Here is a 23847-nt window from a genome sequence, read left to right as displayed (position 1 = left end):
GAAGAGAGAGGAAAGAAGGGAGGAAGGAAGAAAAAAGAAAGAGAAAGAAAGAAGAAAGCGAGAGAAAGAGAAAGAATAAAGCACGAGGGAGACATGAAAGAAAGAGAAAGAAGGAAGGAAGGAAGGAGAGAGAGAGAGAGAGAAATAAATAAATAAATAAAGAAGAAAGAAAGAAAGAAAGAAAGAAAGAAAGAAAGAAAGAAAGAAAGAAAGAAAGAAAGAAAGAAAGAAAGAAAGAAAGAAGTCTTGCTTCCAAACAAAGAAAAAGGAAATAGAAATACCTAATAACCCTAAAAGGTTATTTGCTGCTTGAGATTTTGGGGGGTTTTTTGTGTGTATTCTACCTAGTAACTGCTGAGAAATAAGGCTCGAGACACCATTGGCTAGTTCTGCTGCACTCGGCCAATCCTGGGCTCTAAACTGTTCAGTGGCAATCTTGGGACTTTAGGACACCCGGGCAACAGGTCCCAGATCCCGGGTCCCGCAACTCCAAACATCGCAATTAATGGGAGGTGAACAAAACTTTTCTCTTCTCTTTGGGATGCTTTGTTGTCTGGTGGTGACTGTGCCCATGGGTGAGTTGTATCGGAAAATCGTCATGTGAGGATCACAGGGGAAAAGAAAAATAGAGGTTAATTCTAGAAGGTAGGAAAGGGAGGGGAAGCGCTACAGCTCCGGGGTGGGGACGGTAGGTGCGGGGAGCGGGATCTGCTCTGGACAAGAGAGGGGGTCCTGGGAGAGAGGAAGGCCACACTGGTGGGGAGGCGCGGCCTCTCCTGGCTTTACCTCGAGTGTCCCGACCTGGGTCTCGGGGACAGGGAAGTGGAGGGAGGAGGGTGTGAAAGAATCTAGGGACAACTAAAGAAACCGGACTCTGGCCAGAGAAGTGAGCTGAGGAAGGTGGAAAACGGCCCCCTTGATCTTTGCATTGATGGCTTACTTCATGGAATGTTTAAGGAATCCCTCTCTCGGGAGATACCTGAGCCTTGAGATATGCAAGCGACTCCCAGAAGCTGGGGCACCGATGAGACTTACTTGAGTGACAAGAGAGGCTGAACTCGACCAGCACCGAGGTACCAAGACTCCTAGGCTGATTTTCCTCCTCTGTAACCCTAGGCCTCTGGTCCCTGCCTGCCCTGGGTGCTCATGGAACCAGCTGCTGCCCTGCACTTCTCCCTGCCAGCCTCCCTCCTCCTCCTCCTTCTCAGCCTGTGTGCACTGGTCTCAGGTAGGGATGTGTGCCACTTGCTGCTGTCACCTCTCAGAAAGGAACATCAACCCTGTAGTCTGCAAAGGGAAAGAAGGAAGGACTGTGGGGTTGTTGACTTATGCTTCATTCTGAACATGTTCACTGAATTTACACCAGCACAGTCCAAAAGAAATACAGTGAGACACAAAGGTCAAGTGCATATACAAGTGCAAATTTTCAAAATTTTTTTAACTTTTTATTTATTTGTTTATTTATTTAAGAGACAGTGTATTTCTCTGTCACCAGGCTGGAATGAAGCAGATGGCGAATGAGATCATAACTCACCGTAACCTGGAACTCGTGGGCTCAAGGGATCCTCCCAATCTCAGCCTCACAAGTAGCGGAGAGTACAAGCAAGGGCCACCACACTCAACTTCAAGTTTTATTTTTTGTAAAGACAGGGTCTCACTATTTGCCCAGGCAGGTCTCAAACTCCTAGCTGTTAAGGATCCTACCACTTTGGCCTCCCAAATATCTGCAGTAACAGGCACAAGACCCTGTGCCTAGTCTACTTTTTATTTTAAAAGGTAAAAACATACTTGAAATAAGTTTTAATAATATATTTTGTTTCATATAATCAAATATCAATATTTAAATGCTTAGTTAATAGAAACTATTACCAATGAGATATTTGACATTTTGAAATTTTAAATCTTTATAATCTGTATGTGTTTTACACTTAGAGTTCATTTCAATTGGAACTGTTAAATGTCTAGTGGATAGTTAACACTAATTGTTAACACTAAGTGTTCACTATTAACACTGCCCTAATGGACAGTTCAAGTTTACACTACACTCAGGCACAGTGCTAGATTGCAGAATGGAGGAAAATCTCAGTGGCACAGGGTGCCCAGGGCGGGCTCCCCAATGTTTCCTTCATGAAGCAGGAGCAGCCTCAATAGTTACTGCTTCCAGGGGTGGGTGCTGCCCACCAGCCACAGCTACTGGTCCCCAGAAGGGTTCTCAGCCCAAGAACCCCTGTGGCCTTGGAATATCTGCTTCCTTTTGTCCCTGGAATTTTTTTCTTTTTTTTTTGCCTTAAAGATGTGATAACTGGTGTCTTTGTCTGATTCTGCCCCTTTGTTGAACAGCCCAGTTTACCGTCGTGGGGCCAGCTAGTCCCATCCTGGCCATGGTGGGAGAAAACACTACGTTACGCTGCCATCTGTCACCCGAGAAAAATGCTGAGGACATGGAGGTGCGGTGGTTCCGGTCTCAGTTCTCCCCCACAGTGTTTGTGTATAAGGGTGGGAGAGAGAGAACAGAGGAGCAGATGGAGGAGTACCGAGGAAGAACCACCTTTGTGAGCAAAGACATCAGCAGGGGCAGTGTGGCCCTGGTCATACACAACGTCACAACCCAGGAGAACGGCACCTACCGCTGTTACTTCCAAGAAGGCAGGTCCTACGATGAGGCCATCCTGCACCTCGTGGTGGCAGGTGCATCACTTCATTTGGCTTTATTACTTTTGCACAGTGTCACTTTTGGGGAAAATTTCTCCCTTAACCTCAGGCCCATTGCAGACCAACGGATATCTATCTGGAGTCCCCTTTCCACAGATAGAGTGGCTTCCTCCTGCACAAAGGCCACATGAGTGGGTTTGCTCTGCTAAGCTATGGGTTTCATTTCTTTTTTTTTTTTTTTTTTTTTGAGACGGAGTCTCGCTCTGTCGCCCAGGCTGGAGTGCAGTGGCCAGATCTCAGCTCACTGCAAGCTCCGCCTCCCGGGTTCACGCCATTCTCCTGCCTCAGCCTCCCGAGTAGCTGGGACTACAGGCACCCGCCACCTCGCCCGGCTAGTTTTTTGTATTTTTTAGTAGAGACGGGGTTTCACTGTGTTAGCCAGGATGGTCTCGATCTCCTGACCTCGTGATCCGCCCATCTCGGCCTCCCAAAGTGCTGGGATTACAGGCTTGAGCCACCGCGCCCGGCCCATTTCTTTTTTTTTTTTTTTCAAGACAGAGTCTTGCTATGTTGCCCAGGCTGGAGTACAGTGGTGCGATCTCGGGTCACTGCAACCTCCACCTCCTGGGTTCAAGCAATTCTCCTGCCTCAGCCTCCTGAGTAGCTGAGATTACAGGCATGCGCTACCATGCCTGGCTAATTTTTGCTTTTTTTTAGTAGAGACGGGGTTTCACCATGTTGGCCAGGCTGGTCTCAAACTCCTGACCTTGTGATCCACCTGCCTCAGTCTCCCAAAGTGCTAGGATTACTGGTGTGCGCCATCACGCCCAGCCTGGGCTTCACTTCTTCAGAAGCACACTCATTCCTCAGCTGAGGCCATGAGCGGGGGAAAATAATTAATCTCGGAAAAGAAAGTCTTATGCCTGCCATGGCATTGAACTGTGCACTTCTGAGAGTGAAAGGAGACACTGTCAAAAATTGTCCTGGGGCAATCAGAATCAATAAGAACTGCCCAGAGAACTACGACATATGAAATCTTATTTTTCGATAAATATTAATCTTGACATTTTCTTCTTTCCTGAAATACTGATTGCAGAGAGAGTGACTTACTTGTAAATAGGTGATTTTATTAAAGCACAACTAAATACAGAAGCAAAATTATATGTAATTCCTGCTAACTCCACAGAGAAAGACTAAGAATTTAGCTGGGAAAAAATTGGCAAGGCTCCAGCATAGAAATGCGCTTAAACTGGGATTTCTAAGAGTTTGTTAAAGTGACACTAAGTGATTACCTCAGTCTTAGGGTTAGTGTATTTTGCTTTAAAAGGTATATTTCAGGACTGAAAAAGCCTTTAAGGTGCAGAATAATTCATGGTGGCATTTCAGTCCATCAGACCTGTGGAGGCAAGGACTAGGAAATTGGGTTCTTCCCAGGAGGCCCCAAATCATAACAGGTAGGAGACCCCATCTTTGCTACTCACAAAGGCAACCTTACATCTGATTAAAACAGAACATCGTGGAAGGAGGGCTTCTTGACCCATTGTCATGACTGTGTTCACAGCAGCACTGCAGTGTTGCCCAGTAATGAATGGTTTCTATGTGGCAGGGACCCACTACTCTTTCTCTGTAAAATCAACCCTGTCCTGACCTTCCCCAGTCTGAACTGGGTTGCTGTAGGACTTTTTGTTTGCTTGCTTATTGTATTCTGCTTGTTGGATTGGTTGGTGGCTGATCTTTCCCTTAAATCTATTGTGTCATGTTACCTGTATTGAACCCATGGAATGTTTTGTAGGAGTTTGTTTTCCAATTTGCTGAGGTATTTTAATTTCTTTTCTAATTCAAGATTTCTGTGTGAGCCTTCAAATGCACAACTAGTTTTTTTCTCCTGACAAAAATTAAACAGAGCAGAAAGCACTAGGCTTAAGTGATTGCTTTAATTTTCTTTCTTTAATATAATTTGTTGGGAGACTTTACAAAGGAATTATTCAGGAGAAGTTTGGATGGTCAAACACAGCTGAAGGGTCTCCCAGGACCATGCTTTTGCAGCTCTCTCACTCCAGGTATTCTCTTTCATTGAAGATTCTAGTAAAGATAGAATATATTTAGGATGAGCCTGAATTATTAGGATTTTTGGTGATGATCTCTGACATTAAGGAGGCGATATGGTTATCTTAAGATCCCAGGGGCATCCAGATATTTCTAATACATTGATGTTCTCAAAGAACTATAAGAAAATTCTCTATTGGGTGGAACCTCTGGGAAGTAAACAACTGTGAATTAGAATAAGAGTTGGCTTTGCCAGCTAGCTCGGTCCATTCTCCTAAAAACCATCACCTCCTATGGAGGTAGATAGCCATGATGATGTGAGGCCCTGAACCAGACAGAAGTGTCAGTGACTTTGGTACAAAAAGTTTCTTAAGATTTAGCCAAGGCTGAGCATGATGACTCGTACCTGTAATCCCAGCACTTTGAGAGGTCAAGTCAGGTGAATTGCCTTAGCTCAGGAGTTTGAGAGCAGCCTGGGCAACATGGCAAAACTGCATCTCTACATTAAAAAAAAAAAAAAAAAAAAAGGGAAAAAAGGGATTCTGCCAACCTGGTAGGTTTCTGTCATCAGTGTATTATTTTAGAGCTTCAGGAAATTGAGGTCTGCAGAGAAGTCATCCCAGGACAGAAAGTGAAATTCTCAACCTGCCTGTTGAGAATTTGGACACACCCTCCTGGGAGTGAGAAAATTAGTCTTTGCCAGAATAAATCGCACAGCAAGCATTTATAGCAGACAGATAGATGCTTGGTGCTGTGATGGGGCCTTCAGGTGGAGCATAAAGAAAAGTGTGCAATGTGATCTTTTCTCTTAGAGATCTCACAATTTATTTTGCATATTGCTTTCCTGATGTTCTCCAAAACCAGGGGTCTTTCTAGCATCCTTCCTTCAAGGTGCAGTAGGGGCTAAGACACCACTGCCTTTTGACTGAGCCCTTCTCCCTCTCCAGGCCTTGGCTCTAAGCCCCTCATTGAAATCAAGGTCCAAGAGGATGGGAGCATTTGGCTGGAGTGCATATCTAGAGGGTGGTACCCAGAGCCACTCACAGTGTGGAGGGACCCCTACAGTGAGATCGTGCCCGCCCTGAAGGAGGTTTCCATCGCTGATGCAGACGGCCTCTTCATGGTCACCACAGCTGTGATCATCAGAGACAAGTCTGTGAGGAATGTATCCTGCTCTGTCAACAACACCCTGCTCAGCCAGGAGAAGGAAACTGTCATTTTTATTCCAGGTTAGTTCTCTGCCCTCTGAGACCTATCGAGTGTATGCAGGATCCTCAGCACACAGAAGGAGCCCAGAGTGGGGATGTAGACAGTAGTGTGGGTAGAATTGTCCTGGGCTCTGAGGAGCTGGAGACTGCAGCTGAGTTGAGGCCTCTCCCCTCCTCACAAAGGGAGATTCAAAGAGTCCCAAAACACAAGAGTAGGAGCCTCTTCTCTGAGGGTAAACCTGGTCTTTTTTTCTTGATTAGGTCTTTATGCTGCAACAATTGTAAAATATTAAGGACAACCATCAAACACGGAGAGTAGTGTGGATGGGTGACTGTCTACACTTGGCATTCCTGTATGCTGCCATCCCTTCCTGTCTATGGGACTTCCCAAAGGACAGAGTTGGGGAAATTCCCTATCAACAGACATTCATAAATGTATTCAACAAATGTTCAACAAGCATTTCTTATGTTTAAGACTGTACTGGAAACCAAGGGTCAATAATTGAACAAAATATATCAAAATTTCTATCCTCAAGGAGGTCATATTCTAGAGAGAGACAGCGGCCGGGCACGATGGCTCATGTCTGCAATCCCAGCACTTTGGGAGGCCAAGGCGGTGGATCACAAGTTCAGGAGTTCAAGACCAGCCTGGCCAAGATGGTGAAACACCATCTCTACCAAAACTACAAAAATTAGCCGAGTGCAGTAGCAGGCGCCTGTAATCCCCGCTGCTTGGGAGGCTGAGCGGGAGAATCGCTTGAACCTGGGTGGCAGAGTTTGAGCCGAGATCACGCCACTGCACTCCAGCCTGGGCGACAGAGTGAGACTCTCTCTTAAAAAAGAAAAAGCAAAAAAGGGAGAGAGAGAGAGAGCAAGATATGAAATAATTGAAACAAATGATTAAATAAATAATTATCTATATATTCTATCACATAGTGATGATCATGTAGGAAAAATTAAGCAAAGAGAAAATAGAGAGTTCCAGGAGTGTGAGGCATCATAATTATTAACAAGGTGGTCAGGGAAGACTTCACTGTAAAGATGGAAATTGAGCAATCAAGGCAAGGAACCATCAGATGCTTAAGGACTGAGCAACCAAGGTACAGGAAGAGCATATGTAAAGGGCATGAGGAAAGAACGTGTCTGGCAGTTTCCAGGACTCCCAGGAGGTGATGCTGGTGTGGCTGAAATGGAGTGAGTTCAGGAAGTTGGGGGAGATGAATTCACAGAGGTGATGCAACTACGTTATATATGGCAGCACAGGCCACAAACAGGCCTTGGCTTTTAGAGTGAGTGACACAGGAAGCATTGGAAGGTTTTGAGCAAATAATTAACATGATCTCACTAGAGCTGCTCTGCTGAGAACAGATTACAGAATAGAGCAGAACAAGAAGGAGGACACTCTAGTATTCCAGACATGAGTGATGGTGGCTTGAGGCAGAGTAGTGGCTGTGCTGACTCAGCATGGCTGGTTAGCTTTATGCACCCTGGTCCTTTCCATGGTGATTCCAGATGTTTCTGCTTTGCCCCCTTCTCGGCCCGGCTCTGGCAGTCACTGAGGCGTTAGCCAGTGTTGAGCCAGCATCGCTTTCTCCATCTGAGGTTTCTGAGGGAGAAGCCAACAGAGCAGGTGGCTGAGGAGCTCATCAGATGTGCTCTTAGGGGCACTCTCATCCGGATGTTCTATTTCAAACTAAGTGGACTTTTCTGACTGCCTTTTCAGAATCCTTTATGCCCAGCACATCTCCGTGGATGGTGGCCCTGGCTGTCATCCTGACCACATCTCCCTGGATGGTGTCCATGGCTGTCATCCTGGCTGTTTTCATCATCTTCATGGCTGTGAGCATCTGTTGCATCAAGAAACTTCAAAGGGAAAAAAAGATTCTGTCAGGGGAAAAGGAAGTTGAACAAGAGGAAAAAGAAATTGCACGTAAGGAATTTGGAAAGAAAGTATGGAAAAATAGAAAGAAATTTTAAAAAGTTAAATAAGTAGGAGGACAATTGACTGTCATAGAAAGGCCACAGCTCTCACAGGTACCGGCTTGGGGAAGAGAGAGGAAATGCACAGCAGCAGCAATAAGGGCTTGGGACTCTCATGTCATAAGAAGTAATCATTCAGAGCTTTCTTTCTTCCATGCTGCACACATTGCATTCATTCACCTGGCTATATGCAGCACTACATGGCTGAACAAAAGTTCAGACAAAAATCTAACAATGTACTGATACTCCCCAGCCGTCTGATCATACGTCATTGCTGGTTTCTGACTGTTCCCTAGGCATAAGGGAAGGGTGATGTTAGTGTTCATAGAAAGAACGGTTCCTACATTGTTTAATACAAGCTCAATTTCTCTTAGTTCTTCTGTTGAAGACATGATTTTGTTTCTGTATTTTGTTTTCAGAGCAACTTCAAGAAGAATTGCATAAGTTTAGCCTTTCCTGAACTACTCTGTGTACAATTTGTGTTCTGTTTACTTAGTAGCATCTCATGACATTCGCCTCTGTCTGTCCCTTGCAGGATGGAGAAGAACAGTCTTACACGCTGGTGAGTGCCTCTGTCGTTCTCTCAGATCTCAGCTTTCTCCTCACTAGCCAGCTAACAGGACTTCTTAGAGGAGATGAGCAAGGGGCCCAGGGCTAGGTGGGGACAATAGGGAACTGGGGTCAGTTCATCAACAGTGTCCCAGCAATGATGCATCATGGCTTTTCTGTCAGGGAATCCCAGCAGCTCTTAATGAACCCTGCAGTTTACGTCCCAGGACCCTTTCTCTTTTGGAATAACTTGATGCGTGATTACCAAAGGTTTCCCATGCATGGTAGCCTCCCCAAGAGTTACATTTCAGAAGTTATTGCTCTTTGATTCTGGATCAGTTTGAAAGAAGATAATGCTGTCTTAGCAATTTATATCCTGGGGATGCTACAGATTGTGCACAGTTGAAGACCCACGTGAGGAAGAGGCCATAAGGCTCCCCAATAAGCCTGATGCAGTGGTGTGCAAATAGGCAGCAAGAAATACCTTTCTGCTTCTAAGAGAGCACTGATATTCTGCATGTAGTCTGCCAGGGGAGGGGATTTAGGTGAGTGGGAGGGTGAGTGGGAGAGCACAGAGAAACCAATCGCCCACTTTCAGTGAGTTCTCATCTCGTGATTCGGCACCTCTGTCTGTCAGCACCAAAGAATCCAAGCTTTACCAGATACCAGGGCCCATGGACCTTTCCTCTTTGGTGAGTTTCAAAATTGCCACTGTCACTTTGGGACACAATCACAACTTGTCACAATCAGACATATCAACTTGCGGAAAGGAGAAAATCATTGTAACGCAGTAGAAAGGTAGACTGAATTAGTAAGAATACATGCAGATGGTAGAGGTTTGCAGAATGCTCAGCTCCTGCATTTCCTGTATGGGAGAAGTCATCTTGGTAGACGTTAGACCCATGTTGTTAAAGCAAAACTGGATTGAAGTATTTCTTCCCTAACTTTGCCCACACGCCCCTCAGGCACCAGGTTTTCTTTTGTACACATTTATTCTCCTTCTTTATCCTTTGAAGGGTGTCCTTGTCAGTCACGTAAATCAGTTGTCACCTATTAAAACAACCTATAGGACCAATGAAGAGGTCCTTCACCACCTAGGACAGTGTGTAATGAGAGACTCACTTAATTGATCATTGAGAGGAGTGTGGTGGAACAACAGGAGATAAAGCTTCTGTGATGGTTTAAGCAAAGTTGGAAAGTTTCTAACTAAAGTCCCAGAGATCACATGTCTTGAATAGAAAAGGAATCAGAGCTTAGAATGCTGAGAAAAACTGGGAACCACTAATTTTGGCTCATTTCCTAAACTCTCTGGACTTCATAGAGCCACAATTCTTCTCAACCTGGGGGTGCTGCTTCTGTCTCTGGAGAGATAGAAGTACAGCTTCAGTAATTCTCAGGGTATGAGCTGCCTGGGATCAGGGGACCTTTATGGAAACAGCCACTACATGGGGAACCCCCTGCAGCTTTCTGAGACCTCTCTGGGGACCAGGAACCACACAATCCCCAGGGTTCCTGAGACCCCAGGCCTAAACCTGAGACTTCCTCTGCAGCTGATGTGATCCTGGATCCAGACACCGCTCATCCCGAGCTCTTCCTGTCAGAGGACCGGAGAAGTGTGAGACGGGGCCCCTACAGGCAGAGAGTGCCTGACAACCCAGAGAGATTCGACAGTCAGCCTTGTGTCCTGGGATGGGAGAGCTTCGCCTCAGGGAAACATTACTGGGAGGTGGAGGTGGAAAACGTGATGGTGTGGACTGTGGGGGTCTGCAGAGACAGTGTTGAGAGGAAAGGGGAGGTCCTGCTGATTCCTCAGAATGGCTTCTGGACCCTGGAGATGTTTGGAAACCAATACCAGGCCCTGTCCTCCCCTGATAGGATTCTCCCTTTGAAGGAGTCCCTTTGCCGGGTGGGTGTCTTCCTGGACTATGAAGCTGGAGATGTCTCCTTCTACAACATGAGGGACAGATCGCACATCTACACATGTCCCCGTTCAGCATTTTCTGTGCCTGTGAGGCCCTTCTTCAGGATAGGGTCTGATGACAGCCCCATCTTCATCTGCCCTGCACTCACAGGAGCGAATGGGGTCACGGTGCCTGAAGAGGGCCTGACACTTCACAGAGTGGGGACCCAGGAGAGCCTATAGAATCAATTCCCTGGTCTCACAGCCATGCAGATAAGCCCTGGTCATCTCAGCAGCCACTGCACAACACTCCTAATGGAAGACACGCCCTCCTCCCCTCTGGTCACATAAGAGAACATCTTCCAGCTGCCTTTTTCACACCCACTCCAACCCTCAGCCCCAATTTTCTCCTCCTCACTAGGCTGTGGCTTTAGCAGTTCCTTTGCTTGTAATTATGGGATGGGATCCAGGCATAGGGAACTAGTTGTTTCATAGCTCCCAGCCAAGAAAAAAGTGAGAGAAGCTGTTGGGCAGCAAACCTGCTGCTGAACATCAGGACAACCATATTGAGCCCAATATGCCAGTTGGCACCAGATGCTGTGGACTTGGAATGAGGCTAACAGGATTCGCCAGGATGAGAGAGGAGAGAGGAATCCACAGGACCACCAGAGGGTAGAGGGAACCAGATATGCAGGTCAGAGATAGAGGAAGTGGAACCAGAGAGCTGGAAGGCACCAAGGTTGTAAGGATGGCTAAGTCCCACCATAGCAGCTAAAGGGTCCTGGGAGATGATGGCTCATTTCCACCCAACCCCAGGATTTCCACAACACACACCCACAGGCCTGGACCTGGGACAAAGATGAATGAAGAACATGGACTCATGTGGATGTGGTTTGGCTCACATGTGCCTGCAATAAACAAGGAGTAAGTACTTAGTCCCTGAGTGTGGTTGAGGTTTGAGGCCCTGGTCGAGCAGGGAAGTACTGGACCTGGTCTAGGTCAGCATTCAGATTCAATGGGGACACCAGTGGCTTCAAACTTCCTGATCTAATTATGTCTTTAGACACTTAGAAATTATTGAGGACCTTAGAGAGCTTTTGTTTATTTGGGTTAATATTTGTTAATATTTATGGCATTTGACATTGAAACAAAAATTTAGAATGTTATCTTTTAATTCATATTAAAATAGCATGAATAAATCAATTATAGGTTAATATAAACAGGATGTTTTGTGAAAAAGCAATCTATTGTGTCCAAATAAAAGAACAAGAAGTGTGACACTGGTTCACTTTTTCCAAATCTAATGTCTGGCTTAATAGAAGATGTTTGTATTCTCATATCTGTCTTTATATTAAACCTATTGGTATATCATGGGTCATATTGGCTCAAAAAAACTTTACTGCACCCTACTGAAATAACGAGATGAAAAACGATCAATGTTTCATTATTATTATTGTGAAAATAGTACTAACACTGGGGACTCCTTAAGAGTACATCAGAGTTCTCCCTAGGAATCCCAAGACCACATTTGGAAACTAGAATAGTGGATCCTGGAAGTTAATCCATGTGCTGGTTAATTTTAGATGTCACCTTGACTGGATTAAGGAATACCTAGACAACTGTACAACATTATTTCTGGGTGTGTCTGTGAGTGTGTTTCCAGAAGAGACTGGCATGTGAGTCAGTAGGAAATTCTCCCCTCCAATTGACTAGGGGTCCAATAGAACCAAAAGGCAGAGGAAAGGCAAATTCTTCTCTCCTCTGGAGCTGAGACACTCTTCTTCTTCTGCCCTTGGACATCAGAACTCCTGGCTCTCTGGCCTTTGAACTTCAGGACGTGTACCAGGAGGCCCTGGGTTCTCAGGCCTTTGGCTTTGGACTGAGAGTTACACAATCATCTTCCCTGGCTGTGAGGCTTTCGGACTTCAAATGAGCCGTGCTACCAGCATCCCAGGGTCTCCAGCCTATAGACAGGCTGTTGTGTGATTTCTTAGCCTCTGTATTCACATGAGCCAATTTCCTTAATAAATGCCTGCTCATAAATCTGTATCTATATCTATATCTGTATGTGTATCTATATCTATATCTATATCGTATTGGTTTTGTCTCTCTGGAGAACCCTGACTAATACAATCAGGCATCTAAAATTCTGGCTTGAATGGTAGTATTTTAGGTTTTAGACAATTCCGTAATCCAATTGGACTGAAAAATTTTAAATAATCAAAAATTTTATTACTGTAGTTACAAATAGACACAATATTGAAAGAATCAGGAGTGATTTTTTCAATACCGATTTGTAAAGATGGAAAGCAAGGTTGTTTATGTTTATGTGTATGTCTTAGCCTATGTGGGCAGCTATAACAAAAATACCACCAAGACTGAATAGTTTGTAAACAACAGAAATTTATTTCTTGCAATTCTGCAGGCTGGGAAATCTAAGATCAACACCCCAGCATATTGGTGTGTGGTGAGGGCCCATAGACTTGTTCACATGGCGAAGGATAAAGATAGATCTCTAGGGTCTCTTTTGGAGGGACACTAATGACATTCATTAGGGCTCCCTCAACCTCAGAGAGAAAATAGGAGGAGGAGATTCCAAATTTCCTGCTGGTGCCCTGACCTGCTCCTGCCCCTCCTCATCTATTTTCTCTGATTTAAGAAGCAGGTATCCTTTCCCCTGTGTCAGGCTAATTCTCCATCCACACCCTGGACCCTCACTCTCCAGTTTCCCTTAGGACTTCTGTGTTTAGTTCATTCATTCATTCAACAAAAATCAATGAGTACTAACTACATGCCAATCAGTGTTCCTGGTACTGGGGGCAGAGAAGTGCACAAAGCATAAAGTCCCATTCCTTATGGTTGTAGAAGACAGACAGAAAACAAAATAAGTAGCAACATATATGGTGTGTTGGATGATGATAACTGATCAGGAGATAAATAAATTGGGGAAGGAATATAGGAAATCACAACTTCTAAAAGGGTGGTAATGAGCAATAGGAGTGAGGCACAGAATACCTGGGAGAAAAACATTCTGAGTTGAGAGAACAGCAGTGCCAGAGCACAGAGTCAGAAGCACTGTGGTTTGTGTGAAGAACAGTAATGAGGCTGGGGTTGGCAGAGCACACAGGGTAACCAGGAGAATAGGAGGTAACAAGACCAGAGGGGGTTAAGGGCCAGATCACGTATGGCTTTGAAAGTCATCATGCTGACCTGGGCTTTACCTCTGAGAGGGGAGCCACAAGAAGGTTGAGCAGAAAAAGGACTGGACTTACTTAGGTTTTAAGAAGTTACTTCACATGCTAGACTGATATGGGCTGTGGGTAGGGCTGGTGGATGGAGGCCTGAAGACCCAGCTGGGAGCTACTGCAGTGATCCAGGGGAAAGATGCAGATGACTTGTACCAGGGAGGAGCCATGAAAATGTTATGATGCTGGATTTATTTTCAAGACAGAGTAAAAAGACTTTGCTGATAAACTTATGGGTGGGGTGTGAAAAAGGAGGCCATCAAGGGTGACCACAGGTTTTGGTCCAAAGAAACTGTACAGATGGAGTTGCCACTTACTGAGATGAGGAAACTGAAGGAGAAGCAGGTTTTGGAGGCCAGGGGAGGAGCCAGCATAGAATCCAAAGGTCAGTTTTGGATATGTTCAGGTGGAGGAGCTTACTAGAGATTCCTGTGGAGATGTAGAGTAAGCCAGTCAATAATAAATATGTAGTCCAGGCAACAGGTCAGGGCTATAAACACAAGTTATTCTCTTTATCTTCTTTATCTTCATGTTTGCTGCCACTGCCTGTTTCACTTTAATGCATTAGTGATCTATTGCTGCATAACAAATTACCACAAACTTAGTGGTTTAAAACAGCGCACATTTATCATTTTAGCTTCTATGGGTCAGAAGTCCAGGCAGAACTTAGTGAGCTTCTCTGCTCAGAACTTCACAGAGCAAAAGTCAAGGTGTTGGCCAGGCCGTAGCCTCATCTAGAGCCTCGACTGTGGGAGAGTCCTCTTTTCAGATCACTCAGGTTGTTAACAGAGTTCATTTCTTTACAGTTGTAGGACTGAAAGCCCCAACTCCCTGCAGGCTGAAGCTGGAGGCTGCTTTCAGCTCCTACAGGCCTCCTCAGCTCCCTGCTGTGTAGATTTCCGATGATGACTACTTTCCTCTTCATAGCCAGCTAGGAAGATAGAGCCTCTAGAATGGGTCAGCTAGCAAGACAGAGTCTTATACTACATAATGTAGTCATCGAAGGGACATCCCATCAGTTTTGCCGTATTTTATTGGTTAGCAGCAAGCCACAGGTTCAGCTCAAACTCAGGGAAAGTACAGGCTGCAAACTGCAAAAAAAGTAATCATAAGGGGTCCACTCCAGACTCTGTTGGCTACACCATATAAGAAGCTCAAGGTTCTCCCTGCCCTGCATCCCCTTTCCCTGGGCAATACGACTGTGCTAGCCTCTCTCTAGGTCTCTACTTCCATACAAGCAAAGTCTCAGAAAGAGAACACATACATGGCCATCAGACACTGTCTGCCATGATGATGGCCACTGCTGTACCACACCAAAAACATTGTTCTTTCTTTCTTTCTTTTTTTTTTTTTTTTTTTTTTTGAGACAGTCTTTTGCTCTGTTGTCCAGGCAGGAGTGCAGCAGCGTGATCTTGGTTCACTGCAACTTCTGCCTCCTAGGTTCAAGCAATTCCCCTGACTCAGCCTCCTGAGTAGCTGGGATTACAGGCCTGTGCTACCATGCCCAGCTAACTTTTGTGCTTTTAGTAGAGCAGGGTTTTGCCATGTTGGCCTGACTGGTCTTGAACTCCTGACCTTAGGCGACCTGCCCGCCTCAGTCTCCTAAAGTGCTACATTACAGGAGAGATTCACTACTCTCGGCTCGTAAGCATTGTTTCTATCAGTTTCTAATGGTTTCCCAACCATTAAATTCGTTATACATTTCTATTTTCCCCTGCCACCCCTGTGCTTCCCTTTTTAGAGAGACAGGATCTTGCTCCATCACCCAAGCTAGAGTTCAGTGGTGTGATCATAGCTGAGTGCTGCCTTGATCTCCTGGGCTCAAGCGATCCTCCTGCCTTAGCCTCCCACAGTGCTGGGATTATAGTTGTGAGACACTGGGCCTTGCTAGTCATTGTACACTTCTGCCCTTTCTTTACGGACAACCCTGAGTTCTTCATAGACCTGCCTGAGTAGGTGTTCCTGCCTATGTGACATCTGCCTCATCAATCCCCAGGGCTCTCTTCTTGGTCTTTCCCTACTCCTAGGGAGATCCTTCTCAGAGTTCTTGCTCCACTTGCTCCAGAACTGCTGAAATTCCTTAGGCTTTGGTCCCGGCTTCTCTTTTCACACCACATATGTTCTTGCAAGGTCTAATTCGTTTTCAAAGCTCTACCCCATAACCAGACCCCACCGGCACTTGCATTTCTGTCTCCAGCCCCACACATTCCCTGAACTCAGTGCCCACTAGCATCTCACAATGAGTGTGTCCAAAACTAAATTCCCATCAGCCCTGCCTACCCATTATTATCTGAAGGAGTGACACCACCTAAGAGTCATTTTAGCCTTCTCTTGCTCTCTTTTACCCACCACATCTGACTGATAGCCAAGTCCTGCTATTTGTACTTCCTTTCAGTAGTCCAGCTCAGTGGTTTGAGCACAGACTCTGGAGTGAGACAGCCTGAACTCAAAGCCCAGCTTAGAAAGAAATTACTCATGTGACCTTGCGGAGTTATTTAACCTCTCTGGACCTCAGATTTTATATCTATTAAATGTAGGAAATAAGGTTTCTACCTCTTAGGGTTGTTGTGAGTCTTACTAATACATGTAAATCTCTAAGCACAATACCAACATTGTAGCAGGTTCTATGTAAGTATTTCCTAGTATTAATGTTAGTAATCAATAAAGTCTCCTATCCCCCATCTCCAAGCAGTCATCATTTCTTGCCTAGAGTGTCACAGTAGCTTCCTTCCTGGTCTCCCTATCTCCTAACATCTGGCCCACCGATGAGGACAGGATATATTGTGCAACCCCAGCAGGCATCATCCCATAGTATACAATGTAAATGGCGCCCCCTACCTCCCATCTTCCCTGCACCTACCTCACTTATATTTCAACCGTACATATTTTCTCATGTCGAACTTTTCGGAGATTTTCCCTTCATCTTCACACTAAAAGTCCAACTCCACAGCAGACATCTGTTGATGTTATCTCCAGGGGAAGTGGATTTAGGAGTCATCAATGCAGGGATCAGAATTGAACCTTTCAGAAAGGAAGGCAATGAAATTCATCGAGGGTTACTACTTGCAGGGCCTGTGCTAACTGTTCCTTAAATAACTTATGGAACAGATCTCATTTCCACCCTACAGACAAATGAATAGAGACCTTGAGTAATTAGTTAACTGGCTTTGGATTCCAGGGCTAATGAGTTGTGAATGAGAACAGATAAAGATAGAAAACAAAACAAAACAAAACCTAGCGACAGTACATAGTAAGGCAGTGTGCCTTGGACGTGCTGACAGGTATCTAGATACAGCATAAAGAAAATGTGTGTTCATGAGAGTTCTTAATGGCAACAAGAGGTGGCATAATAACCATGAGAAATGGACATTTGTTGATGAGACTAACTAAATAAAGGAGACAGATTTCTTGGCATTTTGCCACACCTATTGCATGCAGGACACTGCACTAGGTCTTGTAAAAGACAAAGAGAAGATAGCATCAAGGGCCTAGGTCTTGAAGGAGAGCTGAGTACAATTTTACTAAGCATACATTCTTGTGACTTACTGTTTTTGATACACTGTTGTTACCAAACTGCATGCATTATCTCATTCCATCCTCACAACAGCAACCCTAAAAGTCAGGTACTGTTACTGTCCTTATTTTACAGATAGGGAAACTGGGGCACAGAGAAGTTAGGTAACTGGCTCAAGGTCATGCAGGCCACCTGACTTGAGAATTAGTGCTCTTATCCACTCCATTATGCAACCTCTGCTCACTAATTTTGAACTTCAGTGCCTGAGACCTACTAGATGATAGATTCTCAGTAAAACTTTGTTGAGTCACTGAATTCATTTCTGCCCCATTTCACATCCATTTCTTTCACAAGACTTCTTTCCCAGAGTTCTGTGTGAAGAACTGTATGAGAAATGGAGCAAGGAGCCTGATACTTTGGAAATTACAAACTTGAGAGATATGAATTATTGGGCCCAGAAACTCCTAATCTGAAGTTTAGCACCTCAGCTGCTTCTTTGTGTCAAAGTGATTTGGATCCTTCAGGCAAGGATGGGTGATCGTTCTCACTGACATAATTTCAAGCAACACAGCTTCTGATAGACTATGAATTTAAAAATAAGTAAATGAGGTGCAGTACTCACCCCTAAAAACCCAGCACTTTGGGAGGCAGAGGCAGGCAGATCACCCGAGGTCAGGAGTTCAAGACCAGCCTGGCCAACATGGCAAAACCCCAACTACTAAAAATACAAAAATTAGCTGAGTATAGTGGCAGGTGCCTGTGATCCCAGCTACTCGGGAGGCTGAGGTAGGAGAATCGCTTGAAACTGCGAGGCAGACATTACAGTGAGCCAACAGCATGCCACTGCATGCTAGCCTGGGAGACACAGCAAGACTCCATCTCAAAAAAAAAAAAAGAAAGAAGCAAATGAACAAATAAATAAGGATAATAGATGGATAGGGAATTAATAGTGATATGGAATATTATAATAAAGTAAGAAAGTTTAGTAAAATATTAGCTCTATCAATATAATTTATATGGTAGGTAATTGGTATTCACTGAAAATTCTTTCACCTTTGCTATATGTTTTAGAAGTTTTATGATAAACTGTTGAGGAGGAAAAAGGGAGAGGAAAAAAATTTGTACTTCTGCTCCTGATAACAGAGACCAGAAACACCACTGGCCTAAACAAAACAAGGGTTTCCTTGTTTTTTTTTTTTTGTTTTTTGTTTTCACGTAAAATGAATTCAGGTGGTGGCAGTCCAGGGCTGATCTGGCACCTCAGAGATGTCATTCATGCCCCAGACTGCTTCTGACTTCATTCTCTGCTGTCTCTACATGTGGCTTCCAACTTCAAGGTTGCCTCATGGTCCCAGGAGGGCTGCTGCACCTCCAGGTCAAAAGTCTACCTTGTAGGCAAGAGGAAGAGGAAGTATGGAGAGTGTACCCTCACACTCCCAGCTATTTTGGTCCATCCTTTGAAGGTTCTCTGGGAGAAGCACAAGACCACAACTGTCACCTACAAACCACTGGTTCCAACTTAGTCCCTTGGCCTCTGCTATCTATGAGATGAAACAGCACGTTGCTGTACCTAAGAAAATTAGGTCTTATCACCAAGAAGAAACAGGAAATGCATGATCCAGAAGCGACCAGCCTTCTCAACCAGATGCCACACAGTCTAAATTGAAACTGTTGCAATGTAATTAAATTCCACTAGCCGCAGTCACATCTTAGCCTTAGGAACTTTGATCATTGACTTGCAATCCCGGAAAGTGTGTTTTGAGGTCCTAGACCACAAGAAGAACCAATTTGCTTCACAGACATCTTACGGAGACAGCATTCACAGTTTGTCTAGAGTCCGGCCTCAAAGAATATGTACTCCACTGGCAGCATGAGAAACAAATACACAGGAAAATACAATGTAGCACAAACCAGGAGCTGAAGGTGAATGGAGATGCTCAGAAACACCTGCACTAAAAATTTGCTGAAAAAGGTAAAACATGTCAAGCAGCACTGCCTCTGGAAACCAGAAAAATTATATTATTTATTAACAGATCCTATGCCTGGATGCTGGAAGTACTTAAAAATGTGCACTGTTGGCCGGGTGCGGTGGCTCAAGCCTGTAATCCTAGCACTTTGGGATCTGAGGCAGGAGGATCACTTGAGCTCAGGAGTTCAAGACCAGCCTGGCCAACATGGCAAAACCCCATCTCTACTAAAAATACAAAAAGTAACTGGGCATGGTGGTGAGCACCTGTAATACCAGTTATTAGGGAGCTGAGGCAGTAGAATTGCTTGAACCCAGGAGGCAGAGGTTGCAGTGAGCCGGGATCCTGCCACTGCACTCCAACGTGGGTGACAGAGTGACACTCCCTTTCAAAAAAAAAAAAGTGCATTGTGTCTCGTTTTCTTTCCATTTATACGTTTATTTGACTCTAGTAAAATCTCCTCTTCCTGCATGTACCCATATTCATGCAAGCAAATGTTAGCAAACTGCCCCAATAGCATTTTAATTAGTGCACATCTTTCTCTCTTTGCCACATTAAAATCTTTTCCCATTTTGTACTGCTAATATTTCTATTATGAAAAAAGACATAAGTAAATATATAGAAATACTTATATACATGTACACGCAAGAATGAAAGAGAGAAACGTAAACACTAAGGGAGATAGGGCTGGAATTTTTCTTCAATGTGTACAATCCAATATACTTTCAGTTTTCATTTCAACCTTCCTCAGTAGTTTCTGCCCAGCAACTGATGAGAAACATCACCTCTAAGCCAATCAAAAAACTAATTCTTCCAAAAAGAGATGATTATTCCTCACAATGACCAGACAGCCTCTGCTTTCCTTTTGTTTTCTTCCAAGTGGAGATTCAACCATAATAGAAAGAATGGAGAACTATTAACCACCTTTCTTCGGTGGGTTGTGATTTTCAGAGAGGAATGTTGAGAGGTAAGCGGGGGAAGTTGTTTAGAGCCTGGGCTACAATGCCTGGGAGGACACGGGCTGAATCGCTGAGAGTGGGCATGCAGGGAGAGTACTTGCCCAGAGAAAGGGGTATGTGGCTGAGGGGGTGTGCACACACACATGTGGACACACGGAAAGGGGAGAAGTAGTGTAAAGAATAAAGACCTGCAGAGTTTGGGGTTTCGTGAAGAAATATTCTAATTGCATGTTCTTAAGAATGTATTGTGGTCACAAAAAGGCAAAAAATCTTTAAAATCTGTTCTAGCCAACTCAAGGCATCTATTCTAAGAATTTCTAAAAAGAGATGTCCCTTTTACATTCATATGTAAATTTGTTCATTTCAGAAATATTAAAAATATAGAAAAGTCTGAACCAGCATACATATACAACAGGCGGGGGATAGACAAAAAATGCATGTTTCAGTCATAAAAGAGATTTCCAAAAAGCCTTTAGGAGTTGTGTTTGTAATGAAGGGCAATTATTTATAATTTTAACAACGTTAGAGCCACACATTACACCTTGTTTTGTATCTTTTAGGAACAGTATGTGTTTTTCCTTTTATTCATCATTTCCCCAAAACCTATGGATACAACCTATTTCATTGTATGAATATACAATTTTTTTTTTGAGATGGAGTCTTGCTCTGTTGCCCAGGCTGGAGTGCAGTGGTGCATTCTCAGTTTACTGCAGCCTGTTTCCCAGGTTCCAGCGATTCTCCTGTCTCAGCCTCCTGGGTAGCTGGGATTACAGGTGCATGCCACCATGCCCAGCTACTTTTTGTATTTTTAGTAGAGAATTTTAGTACAGAATTTTGCCATGTTGTCTAGGCTGGTCTCAAACTCCTGACCTCAGGTGATCTGCCTGCATCAGCCTCCCAAAGTGTTGGGATTACAGGCGTGAGCCACCACACCTGGCCTTTACAATTATTTTTTAACATTTCCCTAGTTTGGGCTATTTCTCTTTTCTGCATTTGGCTATTGTAGATTTTACTATATTGAACAGCCTAAAACATAAATTTTTGTCTTAGTTCCTGATTTTTTTTTCTTCAATACTAATTCCTAAAAGTGGAACTTTTGGGTCAAAGTATACAACTTTTTTGTTTTCTTTAATAGCCATTCCTTAGTAAAGCATATAACTTTTTTTAAGGCCCTTGATATATACATAGTCAAAATACTTCCAGAAATATTTACGTTTTCACTACCAAAGTATATGACTACTACTATAGATATTTTATTTATTGATTGATTTGTAGAGATGGGGTTTCATTATGTTGGCCAGGCTGTTCTTGAATTTCTGGGCTCCAGGGTTCCTCCCACCTCGACCTCCCAAATTGCAAGGATTACAGGCATGCACCACTGCTTAAACTTGTATTCCTTTATGCTTTTTTTCATTTGCAATATTAACTATAATGAGGAAAAAAAATAAATATCCTTTAAGAAGAAGAAAAATGGGCCGGACGCGGTGGCTCAAACCTGTAATCCCAGCACTTTGGGAGGCCGAGATGGGCGGATCACGAGGTCAGGAGATCAAGACCATCCTGGCTAACACGGTGAAACCCCGTCTCTACTAAAAAATACAAAAAAAAAAACTAGCCGGGCGAGGTGGCGGGCACCTGTAGTCCCAGCTACTCGGGAGGCTGAGGCAGGAGAATGGCGTAAACCTGGAAGGCGGAGCTTGTAGTGAGCTGAGGTCCCACCACTGCACTCCAGCCTGGGCAACAGAGCAAGACTCCGTCTCAAAAAAAAAAAAAAAAAAAAGAAGAAGAAAAATGTATATCTCACTCTAAGGACAGCAGAGAACGTGTTAACTCAGAGAAAATGATAATAAAAATGATACCCCCTCTATAGCAACATAAAGAGCAGTTTCCAGAAGCAAAAGATGTGGTGAAATGCAATGTTTACTCTGGGTGGTTGCAAGATCCAGGCAGGTGTGGAGCATGGCCGGCTGCTCAGATCTCTGTTCCCTTGTTTCCTTTACATCCCTGCCCACCTCCCTCTGCAGATCTTGTTCACAGAGGCCACTCCCAGGCCAACTGCGAGAGAGATTATGGCTGCAGGCCTCATGCTCCTTTGTTTTGGAAGAAACTGTTGAGGAGTTAGTATTTACTGAGCAGCTAATATGTTCCTGTCACTATCGTAACTCATAATAATTATCGTTAAGTAATACATGAAAAGTTTTACATTTAAAGCATTCCAATATTTTAAAAGTAAAGGGAGCAACAGGCCAAGAGTCCTTTCACTCACTAGCCTCTGATCTTCAGATTAGCATGCATCTTTTGAGAGTTTTTCAGGCATTTACATAAACAGTTATGCAGAAATGTATAGCTTTGCTTTTGTTTTTCAATTGAATCTTTAGTATAGTTCTACAACATGCTTTTTGATCACTTAGAGTGTCTCCATTATCTAGGTTCATGACAATAAATCAACTCTTTTTACCTGCTGCATTGAATTCCTTCTGAGGGATGAGCCATCATTCCTCTAAGCAGTCTCCTGTTGGGTGGCTGGTTCAGTTGGTTACCACTTTTATACTTTAAAAATAGTGCTGCAGTGTCATTCTCACAGAGGCTTCTCTCTGTACCCATGCAAGTACTTTGCTGGACTAGACATCAGGAAGTGGAATTGCTGGGCCAATTGTGCACATTCTAAGTTTCACACTTCATGATATTTTATGAGTAAATAAAGTTCCAATGGTTTTGTCCGATGTCTGAGACCAAATAGCTTGTGAATCTTAGAGCCTTTACGTATTGCTTATCCTCTTTGTGTCCCTAAACCTTATATCGTGGGCCTGGCCCCTTGTGGGTGCTCAGTAAATATTTGTTGAATGACTTTATGAAGGTAAGAAAGAAAAGACAAGTAAGGCCTGGTCTTATTAGCAGCTGTCTGATCACTAGCCTTGGATTAAATGTGGTGGGTTCAGCCCCTGACAGACTTCAGGTCCCCCACCAGGCAGTCTTCCTGAATCCCACCAGGAGTCCACTGGTCCATGACTTGACCATGGTGATGGCCAAGAGTTGGGACTTTGAGGAGTCCACAGTGTTGGACACCCACAGTAGTGGACCCTGGTAGAACCAGGGAGCCCAACGAAGAGGGTCCTGCATGAATCAGAGGGGATTGTGGTAGGTTGGACTTGGCAGGGGAAGTTTGGGGAAGTCATAGGATTCTGAATATTGTCAAACAGTAGAGTGAGGATTTTATGATCGAATAACTGATGTGCATTTCACATAGACATGTTTTTGCAGGTGGTTTTCAATGTTGGGACTCAAACGTAAAGACAGTAAAGGACAGAAATCTTTGGCAGAGGTAAGATCTTCTTCGGTCACCATACTTGAGTTAACTGTAGGGAAGTGGAGGTTTCCATCTGGAATTCTATAGCTTCTTCCAGGTCATAGAGTCTACCCCCCACCTTCTGGTGTCTCCAGATATGAAGCATGAATGAAAATGGGAAATTTCCTGGCCTTCCTTCTTCTCAACTTTCATGTCTGCGTCCTTTTGCTTCAGCTGCTCATGCCTCACTCAGGTAGGGAATGATTCCACACTTGTTTCTGAAGCAGACAATTACCTGATTATGTCCTCATAGGACTTTTGACTCCTTCCCATACCTGAAGTCTATCCTGACCTGAGGGTTCACGTGTCACTAAGAGACAAATGGTGCTTCTGTTAAGATTGGTTTCCCCCTCTATATTCTTTTTTTTTTTTTTTTTGAGATAGAGTCTCACTCTGTCACCCAGTCTGGAGTGCAGTGGCACGATCTCAGCTCACTGCAAGCGCCGCCTCTCGGGTTCGCGCCATTCTCCTGCCTCAGCCT

The 23847-nt window shown here is 44.2% G+C and overlaps 2 protein-coding genes across 3 annotated transcripts in view; both read left to right on the top strand.

The window, feature by feature from the left end:
• The first annotated feature begins 426 nt into the window (after positions 1-426).
• On the top strand, positions 427-11632 carry BTN2A2 (butyrophilin, subfamily 2, member A2). 2 transcript variants are annotated; one of them, XM_011966420.1, is made up of 8 exons: positions 427-631; positions 1117-1228; positions 2341-2688; positions 5646-5927; positions 7630-7836; positions 8306-8335; positions 8422-8448; positions 9986-11632. In XM_011966420.1, the coding sequence occupies exons 2-8, from the start codon at positions 1147-1149 to the stop codon at positions 10576-10578; spliced, it is 1569 nt and encodes a 522-aa protein (XP_011821810.1). In that variant the 5' UTR covers positions 427-631; positions 1117-1146; the 3' UTR covers positions 10579-11632. The 2 variants fall into 2 exon arrangements, with proteins under 2 accessions (XP_011821810.1, XP_011821811.1); XM_011966421.1 differs by lacking the exons at positions 2341-2688; positions 5646-5927 and having other exon boundaries at positions 450-1228.
• An 8227-nt stretch (positions 11633-19859) lies between these two features.
• Positions 19860-23847, top strand: part of LOC105529311 (butyrophilin subfamily 3 member A1-like) — a 12573-nt gene continuing 8585 nt past the window's right edge. Inside the window, 2 exon segments of the mRNA XM_011966422.1 lie at positions 19860-20028; positions 23282-23559. Coding sequence (XP_011821812.1) covers positions 23475-23559 — 85 coding nt within the window. The 5' untranslated portion in view covers positions 19860-20028; positions 23282-23474.

This window comes from Mandrillus leucophaeus, unplaced genomic scaffold, assembly GCF_000951045.1.
Source record: "Mandrillus leucophaeus isolate KB7577 unplaced genomic scaffold, Mleu.le_1.0 Scaffold760, whole genome shotgun sequence".
In the NCBI taxonomy this organism is placed as follows: domain Eukaryota; kingdom Metazoa; phylum Chordata; class Mammalia; order Primates; family Cercopithecidae; genus Mandrillus; species Mandrillus leucophaeus.
This window is presented reverse-complemented; position numbering and strand designations above follow the sequence as displayed.

Bases quoted from the DNA above. Each gene is read 5' to 3' on its own strand.
- BTN2A2 (XM_011966420.1), top strand. From the start codon at position 1,147: ATGGAACCAGCTGCTGCCCTGCACTTCTCCCTGCCAGCCTCCCTCCTC. The intron at 1,229-2,340 runs GTAGGGATGTGT...TTTGTTGAACAG, and splicing joins CCTGTGTGCACTGGTCTCAG to CCCAGTTTACCGTCGTGGGG. The intron at 5,928-7,629 runs GTTAGTTCTCTG...CTGCCTTTTCAG, and splicing joins AACTGTCATTTTTATTCCAG to AATCCTTTATGCCCAGCACA.